Genomic DNA, 26,478 nt, shown 5'->3' on the forward strand with positions numbered 1-26,478 from the left:
TTTTCAAAACTCAAGTTTATGGTTTAAAATGTTAAATTGTAGTGTGTATTGATTACAGATTTTTGCACAGTATCAGAGACTGCTACTTCGTTGAACATTATTTCAGCTTCACATTCATAAAAAACTGTGTTGCTGTAGTGCCTACAGGGCAAGAATAGTTAAGCCTCGATTTTGTCTTTATGAACTTGTAAGAAAAACTGGCTTGTTTTTTGTAATGAAAATTATGAATTGGTCTATTTTGTACAATGTTTGCACTTAGGGTGATCAAAACATCAGCAGGAACTCCTATTAGACCAACCAAAACTTACAAAAATGTATAAAGCAAACTTTTCTGTAAGATGGATATTGTTACATAAAAACAGCCCCCAAATGTAGGAAACAGGAGGCCTGTTAACAGGCCCAAATGTGTGCCATGGTATAATTTCAGAAGTACATATAACATAGTTCAGAACTTACGTCATCACTGTGAAAGCCTATGTGCGATATGAGACTTCAGTGTGGATGTAGAAACTGCATGTTACAAGTTTGCATTTGGTTCCCCAACTGAGGTTTGGTCTTTGTGTATGCTTTGGGCTTTTGATTACTCCTGTTTAATGCTCCAAGCTCAACAGCCCTGATGATGATTGTACTTGCAAACAGCTGGCCATCATACTGTGCTGTAACTAATCCTTCTCACAAACAGCCAGAACTACAGTCTAGAAGACATCTTAACTTTGTGGCTTGGTGTACACCAAGCCTTATGGATCAGTGTGTCATTATGCCAAGCCAAAAAATGGAATGCATAAGCATGGCGAAACCAACTGTGGGCAAGCAAATTCTATGAATATAGCCAGGATACTGCCTAGAAATGAAAACAGCATTTTTTTTCTCTTCCAACACTGCTCCCAGTAATCTCAAATACTGAGACAATTTGCAAAAACACATTTTAGCCTAATCCAAATGGTTACTTCTCCTCACCCCCAGTAATGAGTTTTGAGCAACCCAGACTTAACCCTCAAGTTTCCTGAGCATTAGCTTGGCAATAACTATTTGCCATAGTGCAAAACTAGAACTGATGTCTCATATATGAGGTGGGAGAAAGCACCAAATCAGGAAAAGCTAGTCGATCCCCCTGAACCCAGAGAGGGAGAAGTTGCGGTATTCCAGTTATACTACATTTCCCACCAACTCTGACCCCTAGGCGTACGCTGAGGCAAATGGGATTTGGCATCTTCGGGGTGGGATTTCTAAGCTTGTAATCATCCCAGGGTTTGAGGCCGCGAGTTCCATCGACGAATTTCATTCGAAGGTTCCCTCCGCCTGGGAAGGACGAGAAGGGACGAGGACGCGACTTTTTCAAGGCCATCTGCGCCACCTTCACCAAGGTAAATGCCTCGAGGGGCGCCTGTTTTATCTCTTGCTCGCTCCCCTCCCCGCGCTCGCCGCCTCCTTCCTCGGAAAGAGGAGGAGGCCGCCGGAGCTCTGCTCTTCCCTCCTCCCCTCGCCTCCGCGAACAAATGGGATATTCACGGAAAGGGGGCAGCGCTTCTTGCCAGCCGCTTTATACAGGTGGCCTCCAACGAAACTCCCCGCTGACGGCGGCGAAGCGGGAGAGGAAGATGCGAGAAGCGGCCGCAGCCTCGCGCGCTCTGGCCCTGGGAGTCCTGCTTCTGGCGGCCGCTCAGCCCTCCCACAGTCGGCAGCAGCTGCAAAGACCGAGGTAACTCCGCCACGAGTCCGCTGCCGTCGCCGCAGCGCGCGGAAACGCCAGCCCGCCTCGCCTGCCGACTTCGACAACCGCTTTTCCCCTGCCACTGTCTCTGGGCTTAGTGACGACGACCCTCCCCCTCTGCTTCAAGCGCTCATGGTGCCGCAAGATACCGCAGCCCGGGGTCTCCCTCCCGGCGAACGGGCTGGACGTCCGAGACGCGCGGCGGAGTTCGGTGCCTCGAGGACGGCTAGCGCAGGTTCCTTGCCCGGAACTTTCCTGCGGTGTATTCTCTGCCCCACCTGTGGCTTGAGGCGATGGGCCTCGTCTCTGCTGAGGAGACAAATCACCCCTCACTCCCCCCGCGTTTCTCCCTCGCGTGCAGTTAAAAGAAGAAAGCTCGTTTAGCGTGCAAGGGCAAGTTTCAGAAAGAAAGGAGACATTTGCAAGCCTAGAAGGTGTGCGGTTAGTCGCTCTCCCCCGCCCCTTTTAAAAGCATTGGAAAGTTTTGTCTGTGCTGTAAAGACTGAATACTAGAAATATTTGAGAAGGTGAAAATGAGTGTTTCTAAACATGTGCAGAGTGCATATTCCTCATCTCATAATAACAATGAGACTTACATTTCTGGATTGGGGAACAAGATTCTAGGGAGAAAGTGCATTGGTATCTAAGTGTCTATTTCTTGAGTCGAGCTTCGTAAGCATGATTTATTTTTGAAAAAGTGTTACTATTATGTTTTTTTCTAGGGAAGGAAAGATAAGTCACAATTACATGGCATTAAGATTTGCTTCCTGTTCATCCAGCCAATTGAAGGGAAACTGGGCCATACAGTGGATAGTATCAGAGAGCCAAGCTGTGGATATCCACAGTTCTCCAGCACATGCTTACCACATATTTGCAGATACAATACACCATTTAAATATACACATGCATATTAGCTGCAAATTGCAGTGAAGAGATCTGTTCATTTGCTATGTCCTGGGGAAGGATAATATAATTTAATAAGGAGTTTCAGGGATGCTTTACGTTAAATTTTTCTTACACAGATGCATGGAAAACCTATGTTCATCCTCTTGTCTAAATTGTACAAATCAGTTTGCTTTATAATACGTGTGGAAGCCAATGTTGTTAGACGTGTATAAGAACGGCCTGGGAAAAATGTTGCTGTGTATATTCCTCTTCTCAGATCCAGCCAGTATATACTCTTGGGGAATATTTCATTTGATTCTTCTTTCTTTTTCTTTTCAAAAGACAGCATTCTTAATTCAATTTATATCTCACTTGTCATTCAGGGTTACATAGTGCTTCCTCCTCCTGTTTTTCCCCACAATAGCCATATGTGGTGGGTTGCGTTGAGAGAAAGTGATGGGCCCAAAGTTATTCAGTCAGCTTCTGTGGCTGGGGTGGGCTGTTCCTTGGGCTTCCTTGCTCCCAGTCCAACACCTTAACCATTACACCACACCATGGTTACTAAGTGAATTCCAGCCTCATTAGAAGTTAGTGGTGAGAGTCTCCCCTTATGGCTTGTTTAAAGTTTCTTTGTTTAAAAAAATTCTGAAAATTCTTGGGGATCCCCTAAGTATGCTGGTGTTTCCTTCTTTCTCAGCAAGTCTGGGCTGCAATTTTAGTGTCATCACCAAGTCCATTTATCAGCAGGGGTGGTGTTATTTTCATTTTTAAAAATGATGCATTTATGTTAAGCACATAACTATGACTGATGCAGCAGCATCATTAACATGCTGGTGTGGGTGTGAATGACTCCATTCTATGAACTGCAGAATTCCAAGTGATGCTCTCATTTTAGAATGGTTGGTTGGAAACTTTTCCTGGAATTAGATGCTTTCCTAAGGCACCCAGTCCCTACACTTAGCAACCTGAAATGAGCTTCTGCTGATCCCTCTTCCCATCTGTATGACAGATGGAAGTAATAGCAAGTGACAACTTGGGTTCTGTTTACAGAATCCAGGATGTCCTGACAGTTTCTTTCAGATACTTCAATTATATGTGTTTTCTCATCTGTTTCCATTTTGGTTCCAAGTTGGCTGCAGTAGTTAAACAGACATTATTTTAGAGACATGCCTTGGATAAGAAGAACCTGTGACAGAAAATTGCAGCATATCCTTCACCACAGGATGAGTCTTGTTCAGGGTCCTAATCAATCATATCATGCAAATTTAACCTTCCTTCCCCAACTCTCATTCCTGTGTTTTTCTTCTTTAACTGTAACTCAGCTTTCTACTGGACCGCATTGACAGAGAACCAGAGGAATTATGGAATGAACTTAAGGAAGTTGTTAAGGATGAATGTGAAAATCGACTGCCAAAAATGAAGAAAGAGATGAAAGCAAACTGGATATCATAACGAACTCTGGAAATTAACAAGAAGAGAAGAGAGGCCAAAACCAAAAAAGACAAAAATCTCAGAAAGGAACTTAATGAGTTTCAGAGAGCTGTTAGAAGAGACAAGAAGCAGTATTACAACATCTGTAAAGCCACTGAAGAAGGAAACAGACATGGAAAAACAAGGAAAGTCTTTCAAAAGATCTCTCTATTCCAAAGGAGGTTCCTTCCTCAAATTGATACGCTAAAGATGCCAGTGGACAGATAGTAATTGATTCAAACTTAAGATGGAAGTATACTGAAATACTGTACAGTAGAGATGTCAACATCCAAGATACCTTAGAAGATATTTCCTACTTACAAAAACCTCTAGTACTGAAGTTAGATCAGCACTCATGTCCTAACAGTCAGAAATCACGCTGAGACGAGGAGTAGGTCTCTAGTGTTTATTACTGCTACATAAAACAGAATCCTAACAAACTGAAGAAGCGTGGGAAAAACCCAGACAGATAAACAGCAAAAGTTAAGGCGGGTCTGATCTGTGTTTCTTTGAATGGCTGCTTAATTCCTCAGTACTATGCATGCGTTTCCCCCCCTGGATAGAGGCCCCTTCCAGCTCGCCATCAGTGACAACTCAGGTCATTAGCAAGTCTGAAGGCTACTAACGGAATACCCATGGAAATATGTCAAGCAACAGAAGAAGAGATGAATCTATCTTCCAGTACCAAAGAGAGAGAGAGGGAGGGAGGGAGGGAAGACTTAACAGAGTTTGCAAACTATCATACCGTATCCTTAATTTCACATGCTAGCAAAATAATGCTTAGGATTTAGAGCCCTACAGGGATAAAGAAATGCCAAATGTTCAAGCTGGCTTTAGAAAAGGCCAAGGAACATGAGAAATTATTGCTGATGCATGCTGGATAATTGAGAAAGCCAAGGAATACTAAAAATAAGTCACTATGTGCTTCTGGATTCTGGAAAGGCCTTTGATTGTGCCATTAACATCAAGCTGTGGAATGTGCTTAGAAAAATGAGAAACTCAGACCATCTCATTGTCTTCGTGAGAAACTTATATACAGGCCAGGGAGCCACAGTATGGACAGAACATGGCGAAACAGACTGGCTCCAGGTTGGCAAAGTAATGAGGCAAGACTGCACACTCTGCTCTTATTTATTCAACCTATATGCTGAATATATATTAAGGGAAGCTGGATTGGAAGAAGATGAGCATGGTTTTAAAACTGGAGGAAGAAACATCAATAACCTGCACTGTGCTGATAATACTACTTGGATAGCCAAAAATGCAAAGGACCTGCAAGCTCTAGTAATAAAAGTTAAGGAGCACAGTGAAAAAGTAGGATTAAAATTAAATATAAAGAAGACCAAACTAATGAAAACAGGTAGCTTGACTGACAATGAAGATATCAGAGTAGCACATAGATACTGCCTTTTAGGATCAACCATCAACAGTAAAGGAACAAGCAGTCAAGAAATACACCACAGACAAGCTCTTGGTAGAGAAGCCATGAAGGCCTTGAGAAAGATATTCAAATGCCATGGTTTGTCTATACCTAACAAAGATCAGAATTGTGCAAGCCATGGTATTTTCTGTGACATTCATGGTAGCAAAAGTCGGAAGAAGCAGAATAGGAAGACTATTGATGCTGTTGAACTTTGGTGTGGAGAACACTCCTGAGAACACCATGAGTAGCCAAGAAAACAAACAAATGGATCATCAAACCAGTCAATCCAGAGTTCTCACTCAAGGCACAAATGGCCAGGCTCAAATAATCCTACCCTCTAGCTCTCTGGAGAAGCCTAATGCTGGCAATGGTGGACAGAAAAGGAAGAAGAGGATGACCAGCAGCAAGATAGATGGGCTCCATTACAATGGCAATGAGTACACCATTGGAAGACCCGAAAGACCATATTCAGGATACATCTTCATAGAGAAAATCTTTCTGTGTGGTTGCTAAAAGTCAACAATGACTTGATGGCACATAAACAATAATCAGTCAGCATTCTAGGCAACTAAGTATTTCAAACCTTGACTAGCTTTGGGGGAATGGGGTAGAATTCTATTTTTGTTCTTATAAATTAGCACAACTTTAGGGATGGTAATCCTTTATTTTCAGAGGTTAGACATTAGCTTTAATCTTAAAGCCAGAGATGAAAACCTGTGACCATTGGAGGTATTGGCTGGGACTTCTGGGTTTGTTACCAAAATTTGGGAGATCATTGGTTCTCCCTTCTTTATTTCTTTATAGCTAAATGATTCTTCATAACATCAAAACAGATTGAACACTGTATTTGCAATATGTTTTCCTTCCTGTTAAGATATGAATCCTTAATATTAGTTTGACATTTTACATATACACTAATTCTGATACTTGTCTATAGTTTGTTAAAATCTAGTTTATTTTACAGATATATTTCTGTACATTATATTTCTTAGTTCTGTTTTCTGGTACATCCTAAGCATGTTTTAGTAAATACATCAATATACCTCCTAAGCGGTGGGAGTTTGATAACATTATGAGGGCTTGCAAGGCAGTTTCTGGATTAGCGTTAACAAAATAGTATTAACTTCAAAAAGTGGGTAGGACCAAGAAAAAGAAATGAATGGGGCAAGGCAAATGCTAAATTTTAATTTAATTTAAAATTAAGTAATCAAAATATAGTCCATATAGTTATTGCCCATGTATTTTGATACTTTCCATATTTTAACACATTTAACATTTCAGTTCAGCAGCATTCTCTGCAGGGCATTTGGTAGATGCAGCAAAATCTTTCAACATGCATTGCCAAGATCTCAGGTTATGCGCCTCCTGATATATGTGCAAATGATACAGGTGTATATAGCTATTTGTCTTGATTTGACCTTCAAGAAATAGGTGGATTTATGTTGGATGAATTGCCAGTTGCTGAGCTGTGCTCCTACCATCACATGGTAATTCAGGGCACTTCAGAAGTTTGAACAAGGCATCAAACCCCAGGTTCATTGGCCAAGAGCAAAAGAAAAACTTAGTCACTTGGTCACAGTGTTACGTTAAGCATCCAGTAACAAAATCAGCTGATCTACACTTAAAGTCCTGAGATGTTGTCAAGAGACTGCATATACTTTCTAGTTGGTGGGACATAGACAACAATATGTTGGCTTGCACAGTAGTCTCTAGATAAGAGATCCTAGTTTGCATAGAATAGTATATGTTTGGAGTAAAATGGCCTTGTTTGCACTCATGGCATACAAGCCAAGTTGTGCTGAAACTGAGCTGTACGTTATTTCCATTAGCAGGGAATTCACCATGTGGTGTGTGCGACAAGAGCTTGCCTCTGCTCACTTTGTGATACCAAAGTGCAAGCTTGGTAGTTCAGGAGAAGCATGAAAATGAATTGAATGCAGTGAGAATGGGGTAGCTGAGAAGTGTAGGTGGTAAAACAAGAAGAGTCAAAAATTAAGGGGAGCTGAATGAAAGTGGATTGAATAAAAATGAGAGTAACCAGTATGAAAGAAGTAAGTTGAGATGGTTGGTCATATAGAAAAAAATAATGAGGATCAAACTGCAAAATGAATATATGGAGGAAGAGAGTAGGTTGAGAAGAAGGGGAAGACAGGAAAAAAAGGGTGAGAAGCTTAAGGAACAAATGTGTGGACATGGTAGCAGTAAGGAATATTTGCAAGGATAGAAAGGTATAGAGAGGACAGAATGGTTATCTCATGCCTTAATTTCCAAACATTTTGAAAGAAACAACTGTAGATACATCTATAATATTATAGTTACTATTTTCCTATAATAAAGGCTAATATACAACTGCAAAACCACTTTAGCAGGGTGTGTATATGTGCAAATATGTGGTTGTTGACACAGGACATTTTACCTGAAATTAAGTGATTCAACATCTCATGTATCAAGTTATATCTATGTCTGTCTTTTTTTCTGCCTATTTACACATGCACAACTACAGTATGTTGAGGTACTCCTGACGCAGCAATACTGTATTTGTATTTCCCAGATGTGGTCACTAGGAGTCGAAAATGACTTGACGGCACATAATCATCAGTTTAAGGCAGTAATATTGCATTATATTTTAAATAGCTAGCTATCTCTTAAATGCATTTAACAAATATTCCATGCATTTTGACAGTGGTGTATTAGGTGCCAGCTGTTGTATCTAGACCAGATAATGCTATCTCAAAAATAATTTTTCTTTGTTTCCCAGGGCTTTTAAATGCGGTGGTATACTAACCGGAGTATCAGGGTTTATTGGAAGTGAAGGATTCCCAGGAGTCTACCCTCCAAACAGCAAATGTACCTGGAAAATCACAGTAAGAAATCTTGACATCACAAAACCCCCCAAAGAATAATATGCAGTCATACCATTGGTGCTTTCAGTTGTGTGATGATTGTCTGTAATGATACATTAATATCATGTCTGCAGCAACCAAAAGCAGAACATATGATATTTGTTCACAAACGTTAATATTAATTCAATCACTTGTAAATGGATTGTAGTAATGTACTTTTATGTACAATGAAAATTTAGCTGTTAATCTCAATAGACTTTGGACTCTTGCTCTAAATCAAAACCTGTTTGAAATATATTATGGCTTAATGTGATGGCCTTATTTATACAAAATATCAGAAAATGCCAGTGTTTCCACAATGTGCTGAACAGCTAGCTATCTAGACTCATCTAATTTAATGTTTATGTGAACCCAGACCATAAGTTCCTTTTCTACCAAGTTTGTAACTAAAGACACTAAATGCCTTGGAAGGAAAAGAAAGGCTTTTTCATGTATTATTAGAAAGGTGATAGATTAAATACCACATTTCTGGATATTATATGGAGGAAAGTAATACCTTTTCTGCTGACAATTCAAATGAGGAAAGATGTATAAGTCCCCACCGCTTAATTTTTTTTTTAAAAAAGTACAATAAGCAACATGCAAGATAAACATGAGATTGGAAGCACAATAATATTTTAGAACAACACTAAATATGTGCATACCACATTTGTTCTCTGTTATACTTTATTGAAGTTTTATAACATTTAACAGCTGTTGTCAAACAAACTTACTATAAGATGCTACACTTTCAAACATGCTTCTTTGAATTAGGCCTCTTACATGGTTTTGTGGAATGTCTATTTCTGTGTGAGAAAAGAACCTTCTATATGGAAGATTTTTGGAAATAATCTTCTTCTGGAGTTTAATTTAGCATGACTGTAAACATTGCTCTTATAGCACATGTATTGCCATAAAACCAAAGTTTATGGCACATGTATTCAGGCTTGGTTAATTAAAGGATGTAGGGCCTACAGGGTTAATAGTGCTTGCACCCATTGGGTTTTATCTTAGAAAAGCATTTTATCAGGCCATAATAATTTAAAAAAAAAGATGAAGGCCCAGAAACGTAGTTGGAGAAAACATGCCTTGCTGGTACCAAAATAAAACAATTCCTTTGTTTTGGGGCACTTAGTAGCCCCTGGCATCCCGAAAAGTCCTATTGATCCACACTGATATTTCTGCGGCCTATTTGGTGATACCACAATAAGAACACTTTCACTGGAGCCTCATTCTAAAGTTATTGTAAACTGGATTCCTGCAAAGCCACTACATAAGGCTTAATTTTGGCTGAAGACATACACTGATTGCTAAAGACATACACTGATTTGTGATCACCAATAATGGCAGCGTGGTTTACACATACAGATCCCACATTACAGACTCTAGCAGGCTGGAGCAGTTCCATTACTCTCCCATTACATCAAAATGGAGGCAAGAGTGCCCCGTCAAATTGACACTCAATAAGTCTTTTGCACATATAAACAAGCTATATGCCAGGCACCTTACATGGTAAATTGGTGAACTGGAAGTGGGTGTTGCAAGATAGTACCTTGGTGGAGCAGCAAGAAGAATTCAGGGAAGGACAATCAATCAGTGCTTGGTTCTCCATCATTTAGCTGAGAAATGCATGTCGTAGTCTTTGGGCAAATGCTATATTGCCATTATCAGTTTAAAGGTTGCTTTCACTTCAATCCCCAGAAACAGGCTCTGGGAGACATTGGCTGCTTGTTCCATTGCCTGGGATCTCTTCTCCTAATTGTGAAATCGAACAGACATAATTCAGTGCAAGTCTGCTACAGCATTTGATAGCTTATTTTTTTTCTCGCCTCTAGCTCCTATTCCAAAGGATGCATCTTGGTACCTACCCTGTTCAACAAGTACCACATTACATTATTTTTACTGCATTGCTGTTGTATATTTTCCCCTACCAAAAAATTGGAAGCTGATGTAACTTAATAATTGCAGCAGCAGTAACTGAGTAGCAGGAATTTTATACTAAGTAGGTTTAAGACTTCTGTGACTGACTTACCAATGAAGCTGAGTAAGAAGATATTAAATTGTAGCCAAAATGCTTTGTCTTTTATTTCTCCCATATATTTTTTCTAACTATAGAAGCAGGTCATTCAGCACATTGTATTATAGGCTTGACACAATCCACAAGCTATGGTGCTCCCTCCGCTGTTTTTCTTACTCTCATGTAGCAATTTGTAGAGGGCAAAACACAAGGCATCACATACCGATGGTTTTAAAATAATCCCTTTCTTGTCAGTCCTCAGTGATTTAAGAGGAAAAATGGAAGAATGCTCAGTATAGACACAGAGCCTTTAAGAATACAGTATAAAAATAATATTCAAGACTGCTATGGCTCTTCAAGTAGACAATTTCAATATGACAAGTAGCAGAATTTCATTACAATTATTGAGATGCAAAGTATATTTTGAAAAATCTTCTCAAGTAATTGATTTTAATTTTTAGCCAGAAAAAGCCTCATAATCTATTAAGCATTCTTTAACAGGATGGGTAGAAGAGAGGTTGCAAATAATAATGCAACTGAGGCATTATCGTCCTGATTCAAATAGTGCAGAATCAGATTCTGAATAGCTGAATTAAACATCTAAAAAATCAGTTTAGTTTCTGATGATTTCGCTTGCTAAGCCAGATAGAAATATTTCTTTTCCTGCTGAGACAGCAATATAGGTAAAACTTTGTTTCAGAAAATATTACCACAGAAACTAACAGAACCTTACCCATACTCACAAAAATAAATCTGATGTATGGTGAGTAACTGCATTTTTGGAAGCCAGCCAACATCTGTCCATGAAAATTGTCCATTCAAAAAGTGAGTCAGGAGCAGTTTTTCTGCAAAATGCTCCATTCCTTGAAATGGTTGCTCCTCCTATTCTGTGTAATTAATTGAAAACAAAGCTCAGTGTAGCTGAAAGAGATTTCTTTTTTAAACATTGTAAGGTATGCCTCGCAGTGTTGCAAAACTCAAAATGGGTTACTATACATGCTACTGTCCCTTTATGTCCAAACAGCAGTGTCTGTGGGGTGGGGTGGGTTCAAAAAAGTCAAGATGATGGCCACAACCATGCAATCAAAGCCTCACTGTGTTTTACATGCCTCACAACATCCATAAAAGGGGTGGGGGTACCATCACATGGCTGGGGCCGCCAGATTGACTTTTTTGACACCCTGTAGGCACCCCTGTGTTCAAAATATTTTCTATTTCTTTTCCTTATAGAAGATGTAAAAAGATCATTTAATTTATTAGTCAGTACTCACAATTTATTTATTTAATTTAAAAACCCCACCCATAACTGTTGGAACCAGCACCACTCCTTTATGTACACTTGCAAAGTTGAAGCAAGCCATTGTTTGTATCTTCTTCTCTTTTTTTGTATTACCTGTGTGGGCTTCTCCCTTGTTTGAGTAGGTTTTCAATATTTGGGTGAATACTGGCAAAAGCAGAACTCATGGTATGACAGTGAGCCAAAGTAATTAGCTGTGCAACAGTGGTGTCTGGTAGGAACGACTACTCCTACCTACTTTACTTTAGAACAGCAGTATTTTGAAAAATGGATGAAGGGTTCCAGTAATAATGCAGCGAGAGCCAGTTTGGTGTAGTGGTTAAGGTGCTGGGCTAGAAACTGGGAGACCATGAGTTCTAGTCCTGCCTTAGGTATGAAAGCTGGCTGGGTGACCTTGGGCCAGTTACTCTATCTCGGCCCTAGGAAGGAGGCAACGGCAAACTACTTCTGAAAACCTTGCCAAGAAAACTGCAGACAGTTGTCGAGGCAGTCTTTGAGAATCAGACATGATTGAATGGATTAACAACAACAACAACAACAATAATAATAATAATACAGCAGTGGCTGTGGAAGGGGAGAGCGTTAGTAATCCTTCTAAGAATGGGCAGTCTATACAACAACTAGAGAAATTACATTGGACACAAGATTAGTCTTGGCTAATATGAAAGTTTTCTTATTGCCATTCTGAAAAATAGGTGCTCTTCAAACATTTGTGCTTCCCTTTTCCAGATAAGAGGTAATGTGAATTTCTGTATGTGTGTCATGTTCCCGTTCCGATGTTTATGGTTCCTCGTAACGTTTCACATGTCATATCTGCAGTTGCGTGCCTGCCTGGCCACGCTGGTAAATTTCCTTTGTGCTGACTTGTGATCTTCTGGAATGTATGTTTGGGTTATCTCTGCTGTTCAAGGTTACTTTCTCAGGCCGATTCTAACGGTTGCTAGCATCTGGGGGGGGGGGGGGTTGCTATGCTAGCCTAAGGGGAGGGTTCGCAACGGGAGCAAGGCTTTTTAAGTTTGTATTTGGCGCGCTTTTGCTCATTCTCAGCTTTCTTCGTACTTTGCATACTATTCATTCAGTAAATTAGTTTTTTCTAGTAACTACTGATGAGACTCCTTTTATTGGAATAGGCAATCATTACAATGTGAAGATTGGCCCATATCATCATCATCATCATCATCATCAGTTTGTTTGTGAGATTTATATCCTGCCTCTTCACTGGCTGCCTTTCCAGCTATGGAGCATTAAGTCAATGATTTTCCTCAGTCCATGTTTTCTCACATTCTCTGGAAGCACATAATTCCATTTAACATTTATAGCTCTTAGTGGGTATCCTTTCAGTTTCTGACTAGGCTGAGTAAGACATGCTCCCCTCGCTTTCCCACGGCCTGCCCACAGTACTGCAAAGCTTCCTTTTTCTTCCCTTTATTCTTTAAAACACTTACACTGCAATGTAGCAATATTGCTACTTTGTGTATAAATTTTATTATTATAATTTCAAGAAAAAAGGAAAAGAAATAATGCTGATACAAATACACATTTAAATATGGGAGGGGAGGGGGAAAAACAGTATAAACAGTAAAATATGGGTGGATAAGTAACAAACCTTGAACAACTAGCAAATCTAAAGTATCATATGGCTAATATAGTCTAAAACACTATTACTAGCTTAATGTCAACTGTATAAGACATTTCATATCCAATTTCTAGGCAAAACATGACTCTATTGAATTGTAAAAATATTTGGTTAGCACAATTGGAATCAATACAGGGAAAAAGAAAAGCTATAAATAATAAACAATACATTAGAAGAATACTGTAAATGTTGTGTAGGCTATATATATTTTATATATATAAATATAAGTGTGTGTGTGTGTGTGTGTGTGTGTGTGTATATATATATATATATATATATATATATATATAATAAATAAACAAACAAACTGTATAACCCAAATTTGAGATGTGGCACAATTCCATGTATAAAATTGTAGTCCAGAAACAGTTTCCAAATAAGATTAAATTGTATATTTACAATTCAATTTACAGTTATTCTAGACATCAAAAGATACTCCCATAGTTTAATTAACCATTCTTCTGTAGAGGAGATCAGACATATTTTCCAGTAAAAAGCATATAAAATTCTTGCATCTGTTACCACATATAATGCCAATTCAGTATATTTTGAAGGAATATGTGGTTTGGTGAAGTTTAATAAAGATGTCTCAAGTTGGAATTGAATTATGACTTTCAAAATTATGACTTTCAAAATTTGTCCATTCTACCATAAATTAATTTCTGGTATTGTTGAACTTTACAACATTGCCACCATATATAGAAGAAAAATCCAGTCTGATCATTGTATTTCCAGCATTTTGGAGAAAAGGAGGCATTCGTTTTAGCAATCACGACAGGAGAATACATCAGTCATAAAGCATCTTTGGTTCTCTATAAGTATAATATTCAAATTTAAATTTTTTTTCATTGAAATTCCCACTGTTTCATCTCTATAACTGTATTCAACATTTGCATCAATTTAATCATACAATCACTGACCTGTTCACTTTCTGAATCATATTTCACTAATAGATTATGCAGTGTGCCCTGTAAATGTTCAATATTAGGAGTTATAAAGTTTTCAGATTCAAATTTCTCAATTACTCCCCTTGTTTCCACAATTCTCTTTTTGCTATGCCACTTATTTGAGAATATTAGAACCAATTAAGCGTGGAAGAGCACTGCTACTTGATTTCTGTGAAATGTTATCCTCAGTTCTTCCTGCTACAAAGTTTCCATGGACCTCCAGAGGAACATGGGAAGAAAAGAACGATTTTTCCCCATGTTGCTTTGGTTACTGTGGTATCAGAGTAACAATGGTACCAAAAAGGTGATGGGGGGAGGTCTGCATTAGTGTTGAAGAGAATGTGGGAAAGGGGTGTCAAGGCATCCATATATACCAGTGTTTCTCAACCTTGGCAACTTTAAGATGTGTGGACTTCAACTTTCAGAATTCCCCAGCCAGCCATGCCTTAGAGGAAGAGCCTGGCACTGTTCCAAGTTCCACTGGCATCCAGCCTCTAACATTTTTGCTTCCTCAGGACACATTTTTCCATGCACTTGCTTCTGCCAAAGTTTCCCCCTCTTCCCCATTTCCTCTGGTGTTCTCTTCACCACTCTGCCCCTCCTTGAGAACTTTAGCTTCCTGTCCAGGAACCTCTTCTCTTTCCTGAAGCATTTCAGTGTAGCAGTTTGTTCAGCTTAAATTATATTTGTACCCTTGAATTCATCCAAGCCACCTATGGTTTGTGATTAACAAATGGTAATGCTTTGAATATGGCTTATGCATGTCATCTTGCATTAACTGTTAGTTGTTGTTAATGCTAAAACCTACCCTCTTCCCTTAATCCTACCCTGTTTCCTTATATTGCTGGAGTCTCCCAACTTGCTTGAAATATGCAAGGCAAGAACATTTAGAAAATTAAATCACTGATATGGCAACTTTTCTGGAGCTTTCCCAGCCCTTGCCTGATTTTTCTTCTTAGCACATAGTACTAAATTTGACTGAAAAATGACTGGAAAATTTCATAAGGGTCCTATTCTACTGTGTGTGTGTGTGTGTGTGTTTGCACTAAGATCCCTAGCATAGTATCTGTGAGCACCAGTATACCTTCCATGACAGATAGCAGGCTCTCTCCCCCACCTCCCTCCTTTAATATTTTAAAGTAAATGTTTTAATTTAAAAATGGAAGTTGGCATGTTGAATGGTGTCAACCTCCAACATCATCTGCATTTCTAAGAATGCCTCTGGCCCATGTTTGTGCCTTGTAAGCTTTCTCATAAAGTAAGAACAGTAACTTAGTGCTTGCTTTGTTTCTAAGTGTGGTCACCCCCAAAAAGGAGAGCAAAGATGAGGAGGGATAGTGGGAACCATCCAGGGGTGTGCGTGTCTGTGTGCGTGTGCGTGTGTAAAGTTAGTATTCTGGCAAATTTATGCTTTTTAACTACTTGTGAACCAATAGATCTCTCCCCCACCCCCCCCCAGCATCCATTTTGAAGGAGGGTGCACAGTGTGTGCTCTACATTCCCAATGTGTTCATCGACTCCAAAAGATTGGGGATGGCTGATCCAGAGATACTGTATGAATCCTCATGGTAAAAACATCTGGCTGCAAAGCTAATTTCCATAGGTCATATCTCAATGGAGATGGGAGTGTGTTTCACTGAAGGGTAAACAAAGGTATCTGAGAAGAACTTCCCATTCGTGTTTGAACAGTAATTGAACAGAGGACTTCTGAATGCAAAGCCTGTATTTCACCACTAAGTTACAGTCTCCTGCCAATGGGGCAGGATCTTCTATTTATATGGTAAAGAAGCATGAATGTTTTCCCAGCACTACAGTACCAATAACATTGCAGTGATATGGTTTATATGCCCTTACAAGGATATTTTTAATGGGCAAAAGATTCTGTGGATTGTGCAAGATAGTGACTCAGGGCACACATTATATTAATATGGCAAAAATATAGCAAAAGCATGAAGTGTAATTGGGACTGAAGTGGCATAAAAGTCTAAATAAAAAAATCAATAAAAAAGTAATGCTTCTTTACTACAGAAGTGAGTGCTTACTCCGGAAAGCGTTTATGATATCCCAAAGATAATGTTATTTCAAAACATTATTGCTAAGTGTTAGTATCACACAATAAAAGATGAATAATATTTTGTAAATTGGAAAATTGGAAAGGGGAGGTAACAAAATTTCTACAGAAAACAAAGCCTTTGGTAAGAGTGTTACATGAGGGGGCTTGAGAAAGCGGTATCCATTTTACAACAGATAATACTTAAAATACAATATAGAAATAGTAGGTTTTATAACTTAAGAGCAATTCAGAAAAGATTGATTATTCAGCTCTGGTATCCTTTCTTTCTACAGGTTCCTGAAGGGAAGGTTGTTGTTCTTTCTTTTAGATTCATAGACTTGGAAAGTGATAATTTATGTCGATATGACTTTGTGGATGTATATAATGGCCATGCCAATGGTCAGCGCCTTGGCCGATTCTGTGGCACTTTCAGACCTGGTGCTCTTGTGGCCAATAGCAACAAGATGTTGGTGCAGATGATTTCAGATGCCAATACAGCTGGAAACGGCTTTGTCGCAAAGTATTCTGCAGCAGAGCCACATGAAAGAGGTATTTTTCATGTTTTTAAAGCTGAAATCTACCAACCTATATTTTCATGGCAGAAGTCTTACTAAAGATAACAGCATGTAGAATTGTGGTTTGCTTACCAGCCATCCAAAAATGTATGTCTAAAACAATTCTTTCTTTACCAAGAAAATGTTAAAATTTAAAAATCATGTTAGAATCTGTTTGCACTAGGGTAAGGTTTTGCCAAAATTTTACTTTTCTGAGTCTGTGTCTGGGGAGGCAGAACAATAGCAATTATAAATATATTCCAAGTTATCCCAATTTTATAAGTCTTTAAAAGGGGAAACTAAGCTTGCGGTGTTCACCAAGCCTGTGTGGAATTTTTTTTTCCAAAGGGAGCGATAATATGACATTATCTGAATAACTGAATATAATTTCTCAAAAATGGCTTGATCACATATTTCTAAAATCCAGTCCTTTATATCTGGAGTTATAGTATTTTTTCCATAGGAGGCAGAGCAATAGCATATTGCATATTCATATACTTCTAAATACTTGTCATTTATAAAATATATATACAAGCTCATGGTTTTTAGATTAAGAAATGTGAATTCAATTTTTAACTGTTGAAGTCCTTGTTAAATTTCTGAACCTCCTGAGTAGAGGAAAATAAATAGTCTTGAATGAGTATTATACAGTCCCTGTCCTGTCAGACATTATCAACCCTTCAGCCCAAAGGGCCAGTAAACAAATTAACAGTAGACTAAACGTACCCTCTGGTGAGAGGAGATGGTGCATAGCTGCAGCTTCTGGTTCCTTTAAAATGTACTCTGATTATAGAAAAAGTGGTAAAGAATGAATGGATTAGAAGACCATACTACTCTATATAAGGATTTAATAATGAATTGATGCTAGGAGCTTTGCTGATACTTGGTGGCTTTTCTACAACTGCGATTACTATTTTTTACTAATGTAACAGGCCTAGATGTAGATTGCCATGGATTCATATGAGATTTGAGCAACTGTGCTAAGTGAAACTGTGTTTTATGCTAGCTGTGTGTTTTGTATTTTTAGGAGACCAGTACTGTGGTGGACGATTAGATAAACCAACTGGATCTTTTAAAACTCCTAACTGGCCTGATCGTGATTACCCAGCAGGGGTGACCTGTTCCTGGCACATTGTAGCTCCAAAGAACCAGGTGAGCTGTGTTAAAATACAGAGCCTTGGCCTTCATCTGTTTTTCTCCTATTTATAGAAGTATTCTCTCCTTTCCAACTCTACCTCTTCTTTCCCAGTTCTGCTCTAGCCATATAATCCCAACAGTTTAAAGCATCCATACCTTCTCTAAGTACTTCCTGACAGTGGCTTTTTACCCCAGTCCAATTTACAGTCTCAGCCTGTAATGGGCAGTAGGAATACCCTTGGGGAACAGGAGGAAGAGCCGTAACCAAGACAACAGTCAGATAAAAGAAATTTGAGTCCGAGGCAGAAATGTAATTTGAGAAAGTGACTCAGGCTTCACCCTCTCTAGTTCTCACAAAGATAGAGGGGGATGCGGGAGTGTATTCAGATTTGCAAGATTCTGTTACTGTAACCTTATAATAAACGTAGTACAAGCATTCATAACTTGATTTTCCTGGTCTGGTCTACCTTGAAGGGCTGACACAGCCCAACTTCTGGTATAGCCTGTAAGTTACTATTAATTTACCCAGTTAGAAGATGTTGCTGCTTGCATTCAGAAAACGTAATTGTTCTAACCAGTTAGCAAATCTGTCATGAGTACTGATGGTGAGCAGGAGGGGGCCTCTATCCAGGGGGGAAAATGCATGCGTAGTACTGAGGAGTTAAGCAGCCATTCAAAGAGACACAGATCAGACCCGCCTTGACTTTTGGGGTTTATCTGTCTGGGTTTTTCCCACACTTCTTCAGTTTGTTAGGATTTTCTGTCTAATGTAGCAGTAATAAAACACTAGAGACCTATTCCTTGTCCCAGCATGGTTCCTGGCTGTTAGAACAAAATCTATTCCTTGATTATAAGGTCATTATACCGGTTACAGGTATACAATGTTTTAGATTGTGGAAAGAATAAAATCAATAATTGCGACATCGCAGGAGTATTTATTTTCTATTACAACATCCACATGTCCATTATATAATACAGTGTTCTTATTCTCAGACTAAGTTTAGCTTCTGGTACTCATAACGTTTTATTAATTGTGTAGCTATGGCTGTGATAGTAAGTTCTATTTTGATCAGATATATAAATTTTACAATAACATTAGCTTTGGTTTTCTTCAATGTCCTATGAAAGACAATATTGATTTTTAGGATAAGGTTGCATCTTATGCCTCTGGAAAAAATGTATCAGAGGTTGTAGAATTACTTGGGTACTCCCCTTCAAGGTTTGAGAAGGGGCTCTTTTGAGGAGATCCAATATAGTCTTATTCCAATGGGAAAAGAAAATCTGTTCTAAAATCTCAGAAGGGTGGGATAGGATAGCTGTACCTCTGTTCTGTGCCTCCAGCTCAGGGAGGTGTTTAGACTAGCCATTAAACCTTTCTATTTTTCTTTGCTCACAACAGCAAAATGAAAATAAAACCAAAACACAGGCAGTACAGGAAATGCTGCTTCTGCCTCTCTCCCACCCTGCTTGTTTGTAGGAGAATTCTGAATTCATTATTATTCTCCAACTTTAGAGCATTTTGACTGAGCCACAGGATTGCCATGCAAATTATACAGTACATTCTGTCTCTGAACCTGATATAGACCAAATACATTCTTACTTTATATTCTTTGTTTTTTATTTTCCTTTCTCTCTATTTTTTCTGTTTTCTATATTTTAATATTTATTACACAGACTGAGTTTGGGGGGGGGATTGTGCATGTGTGTGCATGTTTTGTATGTGAAGAATTCTTTCTGTCAACCCATTTCAGTTTTTTAAATTAGAAGATTTTTATGGAAAGAAAATCCTACCGATATGTCAATCATTTCATGCTAAGGCAGGGTATTCAATCTTTGCTCTGCATTATTATTATTATTATTATTATTGTTGTTATTATTATTATTATTATTGCCTAGGTTTCTATTACATAAGCTATATTATGGCAGGAGACACATAGTAATTGAATATCTTCAAGCATATTTGGTAGGTTGATTGCTTTTTGTATCTACATGTAATTTTCTGAAATCATTTTCATGCCACTTTGATTTTCTTTTTGATCTGCTTCTCATGGTTATAATCCTCCTAATGAAATTACTAACAAAGCCAAATATATTCTAGTCTTTAATTTCCTATCTACCCATTCTTGCTCTAGAATAATCATGATAATACATATACACACACACACACACACATACATGCTAGATTTTCATAGCAACAGTAAATTATAACAAGTGTTAATTTAACTAGATCCCTCATTATCTTGCAGCTCATAGAGTTAAGGTTTGAAAAATTTGATGTGGAGAGAGATAACTATTGCAGATATGACTATGTGGCAGTGTTTAATGGTGGCAAGATTAATGATGCCAGGAGAATTGGAAAGTACTGCGGAGACAGCCCACCAGCGTAAGTAAGCCTATTGGTTAAACTACGTTTTTTCAAATGCTGTAACAAATGGTGAGAGGGATGGAACAAGGTGATGGGGCAGTTACCTTTCAATGAAACCCTGTTAAGAGTCTCAAAAGAGGTTATAAATTCAATAGCTTTTCAAATTTAGACATTTATAACTGATTTTCTCTTCCTTAAAAGCTACTATAGTTCCAAATTTGAATGATAGAGTATTGTTTCATTACAGTATTGATGATTCCTGCTAATTATAATCCTAGAGTTTTATACCTCGAAGTCCAAAAAGATACAAAAATTCTGCTACTGTAAGCTCACGTGTACTCCTTTTCATACAGCTAGATATTTTTTATCATCTCTTCCTTGTCACTCATAGCAGAACTTTTACATTGATATGATTTGATACCCTGCCCTCAGTGGTCACTACAGGTGGATATCACAATATTTCTTACCAGGATCGCCTTTGTGTGTGCTCAGACAAGGCTGAGTCTGTGGCACATGTGTTGTTTGTCTGACATCAAACCTGGCCTTGTGATCTTACTGATCAACTTATTAGCAAATCATCCCACCGATCACAGTCAACAAGTATAGATTCATTGCTGCAAGATCACTGCACAAAAATGTCTAAGAAGATCAAAGAATTTCTAGCTGTAGAAATTAGAAATTAGGCTATTAGAAACTGGTGGGTTTGCTCTACAACTGGCTAAGCCCAGTTCTTTCCTCTTTCTCTCTTCCACAGCTCCTTTGATTGCCTTGTTCCTCCCACCAATTCTGATACTGTTTATAACACTTTGTTCCAACTAAGCTTGACTTATGCATTATTTTGGCTGCATTTGAAGGGGAAGGTGGCCAGGCTTGAAAGTTAATACTGAATTTAGACCCAATTAGATGAGCCCAAGTGTGAATTTCATTCTTCATTTCTCCAATTATGAGTTTTGTCTTGATCATTAATCACTATAAATATATCATGATAGAGACAGAGAGACTTGATGTTCTACTAGTAGAGTATTTCTCTACAAGTCCTTAATGATAAACACATGCTGAGAATTTTGCAGCTTTGTACACTTATATTTTTTGTATTTGGATCCATAAGTACTTTCTAACAGTTTGTTTCACATCCATTTATTCTCTCTTATTTCACTGTCATTATTTTCCTAAGAGTTAAAGTAAATATTTGTAGAAAGATTTATTTAGGAATTGGGAAGCTTACTTTTCTCTCAAAGTAAATCTTTATGTTTCATATGGAAATGAACAAAGAAAAGTTCAGTTTCATTGAAAATATTTACATGTGCAGGATGCTTATGTACTATGGTCTGCAGAGTTATTAACAATGAAAGCATTACATTGTTCTCTTTTAGGCCTATTATATCTGAAAGAAATGAGTTGCTTATTCAGTTTTTGTCTGATTTAAGTTTAACTGCGGATGGCTTTATTGGTCATTATAAATTCAGACCCAAAAAATTACCAACAACCACATTGTCAACCATCACCACAACTCTTTCTACCATCACAGGTGAGTATGGAGTCTTCACCTAAATCATTTAGGGAAAAACAATTCAAGGTATATTGTCATTTTTCTCATCTGCTATAAATTTTAATGTAACTAAGTAACCGAAAAGAATTGTTTGGTTTAAACAGAAGTGGCAGGAACATCACATATGGAGTGATATTGCTTGTCTGAAATAAAATATTGTCCTTACTTAAAAAAGTGGAGATATACTTGCTAAGTATATTCAGCAGCTTTTAGACTTGTTAAGGCTAGGGATTTGTTTTTCAGTCAAGAGCAAGCTTTTCTCTCCATATTGCCTCTGCCTTGATCCTGACTGTAATCATGAGAAACCTCTGGATTCACAAAAGACATATTTTGCCTGTTAGATGCTGTGTATTCTTTCAGAATTGAATCTAAGCCTGTCATCTGTGTTTCCATGAATTCAGGCATCATTGTCATACATAATTGCATAATTCCTATAGAGCTGGTATAGAACATTGGTTTATTAAAACCTGGCTTGTCTAGATTGTTTGGGGTTTTGATTTGGGGGTGATATTTTTTTCTGTAACTGAACGTAAAAACAGCACTTGAAAAATGAAAGTCCTTTTTAATAAAGTTCTGAAACACTTAATTCTTCATTTTGGGTCTCTTTGGAAAGCCTTGAAACCTACAGTGAGCCTGTGCCAGCAAAAATGCAAAAGGAGTGGCACGCTTGAGAGCAATTACTGTTCGAGTAACTTTGGTAAGATCAGATTCCTCCCCTCCCCCCCACCAGTGACTTAGGGATGTATGTTTACAAGAGAGGGTTGGAGCATTTATCTGTAAGCTACCATTAGCGCACAAGGAAATTCTTTCAGCTTATACAACTGCATCTCTTGCACTGGAGTCTATGACTTAGTTATATTCCTTGAGAAGTTTGATGAGAAGACAGTGTGAATTTGTGTCAGAAGAGTTTTCCAGTCTAAACACAAATGACTGAACAGAAGGAAACTGTTGCTGTATGAAAGTGTTGATTCAGTGACAACATCAGCATGTTGTCTTCTTGGAACAGCATGTATTTTTTATTCAAAGTGATAAATTCATAGTACATACTGCTTTGCTCTTAATTCCTTACTATCTTCTGAAGGTGTTTCTGTAATGTAGTTATAGTTAATGATGTCAGGGTAAAGGCTCACAACCCCTCTTTTTTTTAGTTATAAATATCATTGCTTTATGTTATGTCTCAGTGCAACTAACCAATACAATTAGCATGCAATGTATTAAGCCAGCAGAAACAAGTTTATTTGTCCAATATTCATACTTGAACATGGACATTTAAGCTGCGGTTCCTCTTTTTACTAAAGCTGTGCAATGCAACACGCTTTTGTTTCCATTGTTTATTCTGTAAATAACAAAACTTAATTCAAGTTTACTTATTCATTCAGACTCTCTTTTATGTATTACATTTTCTAGCTATGTTTTTCCACTACTGAATGGTGGAAAAAATTGCTTCATTGTTTTCCAAGTTTACTGCAATCTATTCCTCCTAAATTGTTCTTTTTAGTAATAACTGGATCTGTTATCACAACCAGCACCAGAGGTGGAAGTTTATTTGCAACTGTATTGATCATTAATATATACAAAGAAGGAAATTTAGCAATCCAGCAAGCAGGCAAAAATCTGAGTGCCAAGATTACTGTTGTCTGTAAACAGTGTCCTCTTATCAGAAGAGGTAAGTAGACTCAAATGGAATTCTGAATTTTGCATGTGACATGTTTCCTTTTTATTGTTTTCATGTTCATATTTTTCCCAGAAACTATATTTAAATTGCTCATTCATAGAACAAAATGTAAAGACAAACAATTTAAGTAACAGTAAACACCATGGAACAACCATAAATTTTGCTTATGTTAAAACCTTTTCAGTTTTTCTATGTATATATATTAATAATGCAGGTGAGTTGAAACAGGACTGCTTAAGCTATTTTGGCTCTCATAAAAGAATTCATAGTTCAGAAAACTAAAATAAGTGTGTGTTATTAGGAGGCATAAACATGTTTGCCCAACACTTTAAGATCTGAAATTGTATTGGTCATACCTGTAATTTTTAGACTGTGGACTTGTTCTGGTTTCAGTAAAACTAATTAGATGTTAGATTCTTTTGTTAGCTCTCACAGTGTTTAAATGGCAATGAAAAAGTAAACACTGAGTGAATGCTAAAAAACTCTTTCTGTGTCAGTATGATAAGAATCCCTGCATCAGTAAGTGCAAAATCATATAGGGTTGGCTTCTACTCGTGGAAGCTGTCCCTGCTTGGTTTTTGTTACTCAGCCCTCTACATAACAGTCCACCCCACTCAGCAGAGTCCGTTTCCTCTATGTATCATTTATAAGAGTGTGGGTTACTGGATGATTTGCCAGGGAGAATGGGGCAATGAAATCTGCTTTCAGTATTCCTGTTGCACACATTTAAATCTAGATGTAACCTGTTATCTTCAGCTATATGGAAGAGATTCCCAACCTCACCACTAGGTTTTACATTTATAACTAAATACACATGTGGACATAACCAGTACAGGTAGTCCTCAACTTATGACCACAATAGGGACTGGAAAATTTATTGTTAAGCAATGCAGTCATTAAGCAATGTGTCATGTGATCGCACCCAATTTTACGACATCTTTTGCAGCAATCGTTAAGCGAATCACATGGTTCCCCACTGATTTTGCTTGTTGGAAGCCAGCTGGGAAGGTTGCAAATGGTGTTAGTTGCCAAGCACCCAAATTTTGATCACATAACCACAGGGACACTGTGATGGTCGTAAGTGCAAGAACCGGTCATAAGTCACTTTCAGCGCCGTCGTAATTTCAAATGGTTGCTAAATGAATGGTCATAAGTCGAGGACTACCTGTATGTAGGTGTTTACCTGCTTACAAGAATAGCTGAAGCATGGCCTGCCTGCTAGCCTAGTCCCCACACTGTTTACCAAGGAACTCAAAGTAGATGTGCAAAGAAATTTGCACATCTGGTGGAACTTCTGGTGGAATATGCTTACATCTTATCCATGATCACAAAAACATATAGATAGTTTTAAGCAGGAGGATTAAAAGTGACTACAGGTTCAAGTCTTACCATCAAGTAAGTGAACACTAACAGAGAGCTATCTACCTATAAGAGGGGGAAAAAAGGAAAATTTATGCAGGATCTGTTAGTTAGGCATAATGAAAATTGTGGACAAATCTCAATTTGAAGTGATTATCTGATCATTTAAAAAATAATATGTAATTAGATAAGATAAATAAAAATATAATTTTATATATAGGACTGTCACATAGCCTATGCCCTTTTTGCCTCATCGCTTTGATGCTGCCTATTTAGAATGAGTTATTTGAGCTGCTCTATATATTCAGAGATTCCAAAACCTATCAAATCTCATTCTGTTCTGCAGAAATCTTTCATGAAGGTAAATACAATCTAGAAGAATTAACTGCAATTCAATGTAGTCTTTACAGCAGTAATTAAAGTGTTTTTCTTCTGGTTATCTCTTGGAGAGACCAGCCAATTCCCTTCATCATATTTTTTATCAGATTAGAAAAAAACAATTTATTTACTATGGTTCTCTCAGCCCAAAGTTCCCTTTGGAAAGCTTCTACAGTATAGCTAGACTGATATCCTGACAGTAGAATGGAGACACTACATTTGGGAGGAGTGAAATATCTAAGCTCATTACATGGTAAATGAGAATCATGCTTGCTCATTCCCCATGGTTGAATTTATTTTTATTTATTTATTTTCTATCCCACCTTTATTATTGTTTGATAAATAACTCAAGGTGGCAAACATACCTAATACTCCTTCCTCCTCCTATTTTCCCCACAACAACCCTGTGAGGTGAGTTGGGCTGAGAGAGAGTGACTGGCCCAAAGTCACCCAGCTGGCTTTCATGCCTAACCTAAAGCAGGAACCAACAAGATATTGCCAACAAGAAGCCTGCTTTTAGAATAAAATTTTCTAACTAAGCACTACAGCTAACTACAGTTATCCAACTAGTGGCATAAAACTGTAGAAATGCTATGTGAATGTTATAGACCATGGATATAAATTAAACAGTTATTTTATCAAATATTGTTAAATGAGAGATCACAGCAGAAACCAACTGGGCCATGACTAGTGGAATATATGGCCAAAAATATGGCCGAAGAAATTTTAACTGAAGAAAAAGACAAACAATAGCTTTTAAGAGTCAACAGAACATGTAACATTTGAGCAATATTTCCATTTGACCAATATTTGCATGTGTATATGATTGCATAGGTTGGATAACTTATGAGTTATAAAGTACCTTGTTTGCCTCAGAGGAGTTTAATGGTCAGTTGAGGTATGTTATCCTTACAACTGTGAAGCAAAATTTATCATTTCCCTGTCTTTCAATAGGCTTAAACTATGTCATCATGGGCCAGGTAGAAGAAGATGGCAGAGGTAAAATCCTGCCCAGCAGTTTTACTGTGAGTTTCAAGACTAAGAACCAAAAAATCCTGAATGTCTTAAAAAACAAAAGGTGCTGAAGTATGAATTTTTGAAGCCATCTCTCATCATTTATTTTTGGTTTTTCTTCATACA

At 37.9% G+C, this 26,478-nt stretch overlaps 1 protein-coding gene across 1 annotated transcript; it reads left to right on the forward strand.

Moving 5' to 3' along the window:
• Positions 1-1,580: 1,580 nt before the first annotated feature.
• PCOLCE2 (procollagen C-endopeptidase enhancer 2) lies at positions 1,581-26,430 on the forward strand. The gene is made up of 9 exons (XM_063306102.1): positions 1,581-1,699; positions 8,248-8,353; positions 16,615-16,870; positions 17,903-18,027; positions 20,259-20,395; positions 21,751-21,905; positions 22,540-22,623; positions 23,425-23,592; positions 26,293-26,430. Exons 1-9 carry the CDS (start codon positions 1,599-1,601, stop codon positions 26,421-26,423), a joined length of 1,263 nt encoding a protein of 420 aa, XP_063162172.1. The 5' UTR covers positions 1,581-1,598; the 3' UTR covers positions 26,424-26,430.
• Positions 26,431-26,478: the final 48 nt, after the last annotated feature.

The sequence above is a fragment of the Candoia aspera genome, chromosome 6, assembly GCF_035149785.1.
Source record: "Candoia aspera isolate rCanAsp1 chromosome 6, rCanAsp1.hap2, whole genome shotgun sequence".
In the NCBI taxonomy this organism is placed as follows: Eukaryota; Metazoa; Chordata; class Lepidosauria; order Squamata; family Boidae; genus Candoia; species Candoia aspera.

Excerpts from the sequence above, each read along its gene's own strand:
- PCOLCE2 (XM_063306102.1), top strand. The coding sequence starts at position 1,599 with ATGCGAGAAGCGGCCGCAGCCTCGCGCGCTCTGGCCCTGGGAGTCCTG. Across the intron at positions 1,700-8,247 it reads CAGCAGCTGCAAAGACCGAG|GGCTTTTAAATGCGGTGGTA; the intron begins GTAACTCCGCCA and ends TTTGTTTCCCAG. Across the intron at positions 8,354-16,614 it reads AATGTACCTGGAAAATCACA|GTTCCTGAAGGGAAGGTTGT; the intron begins GTAAGAAATCTT and ends TTCTTTCTACAG.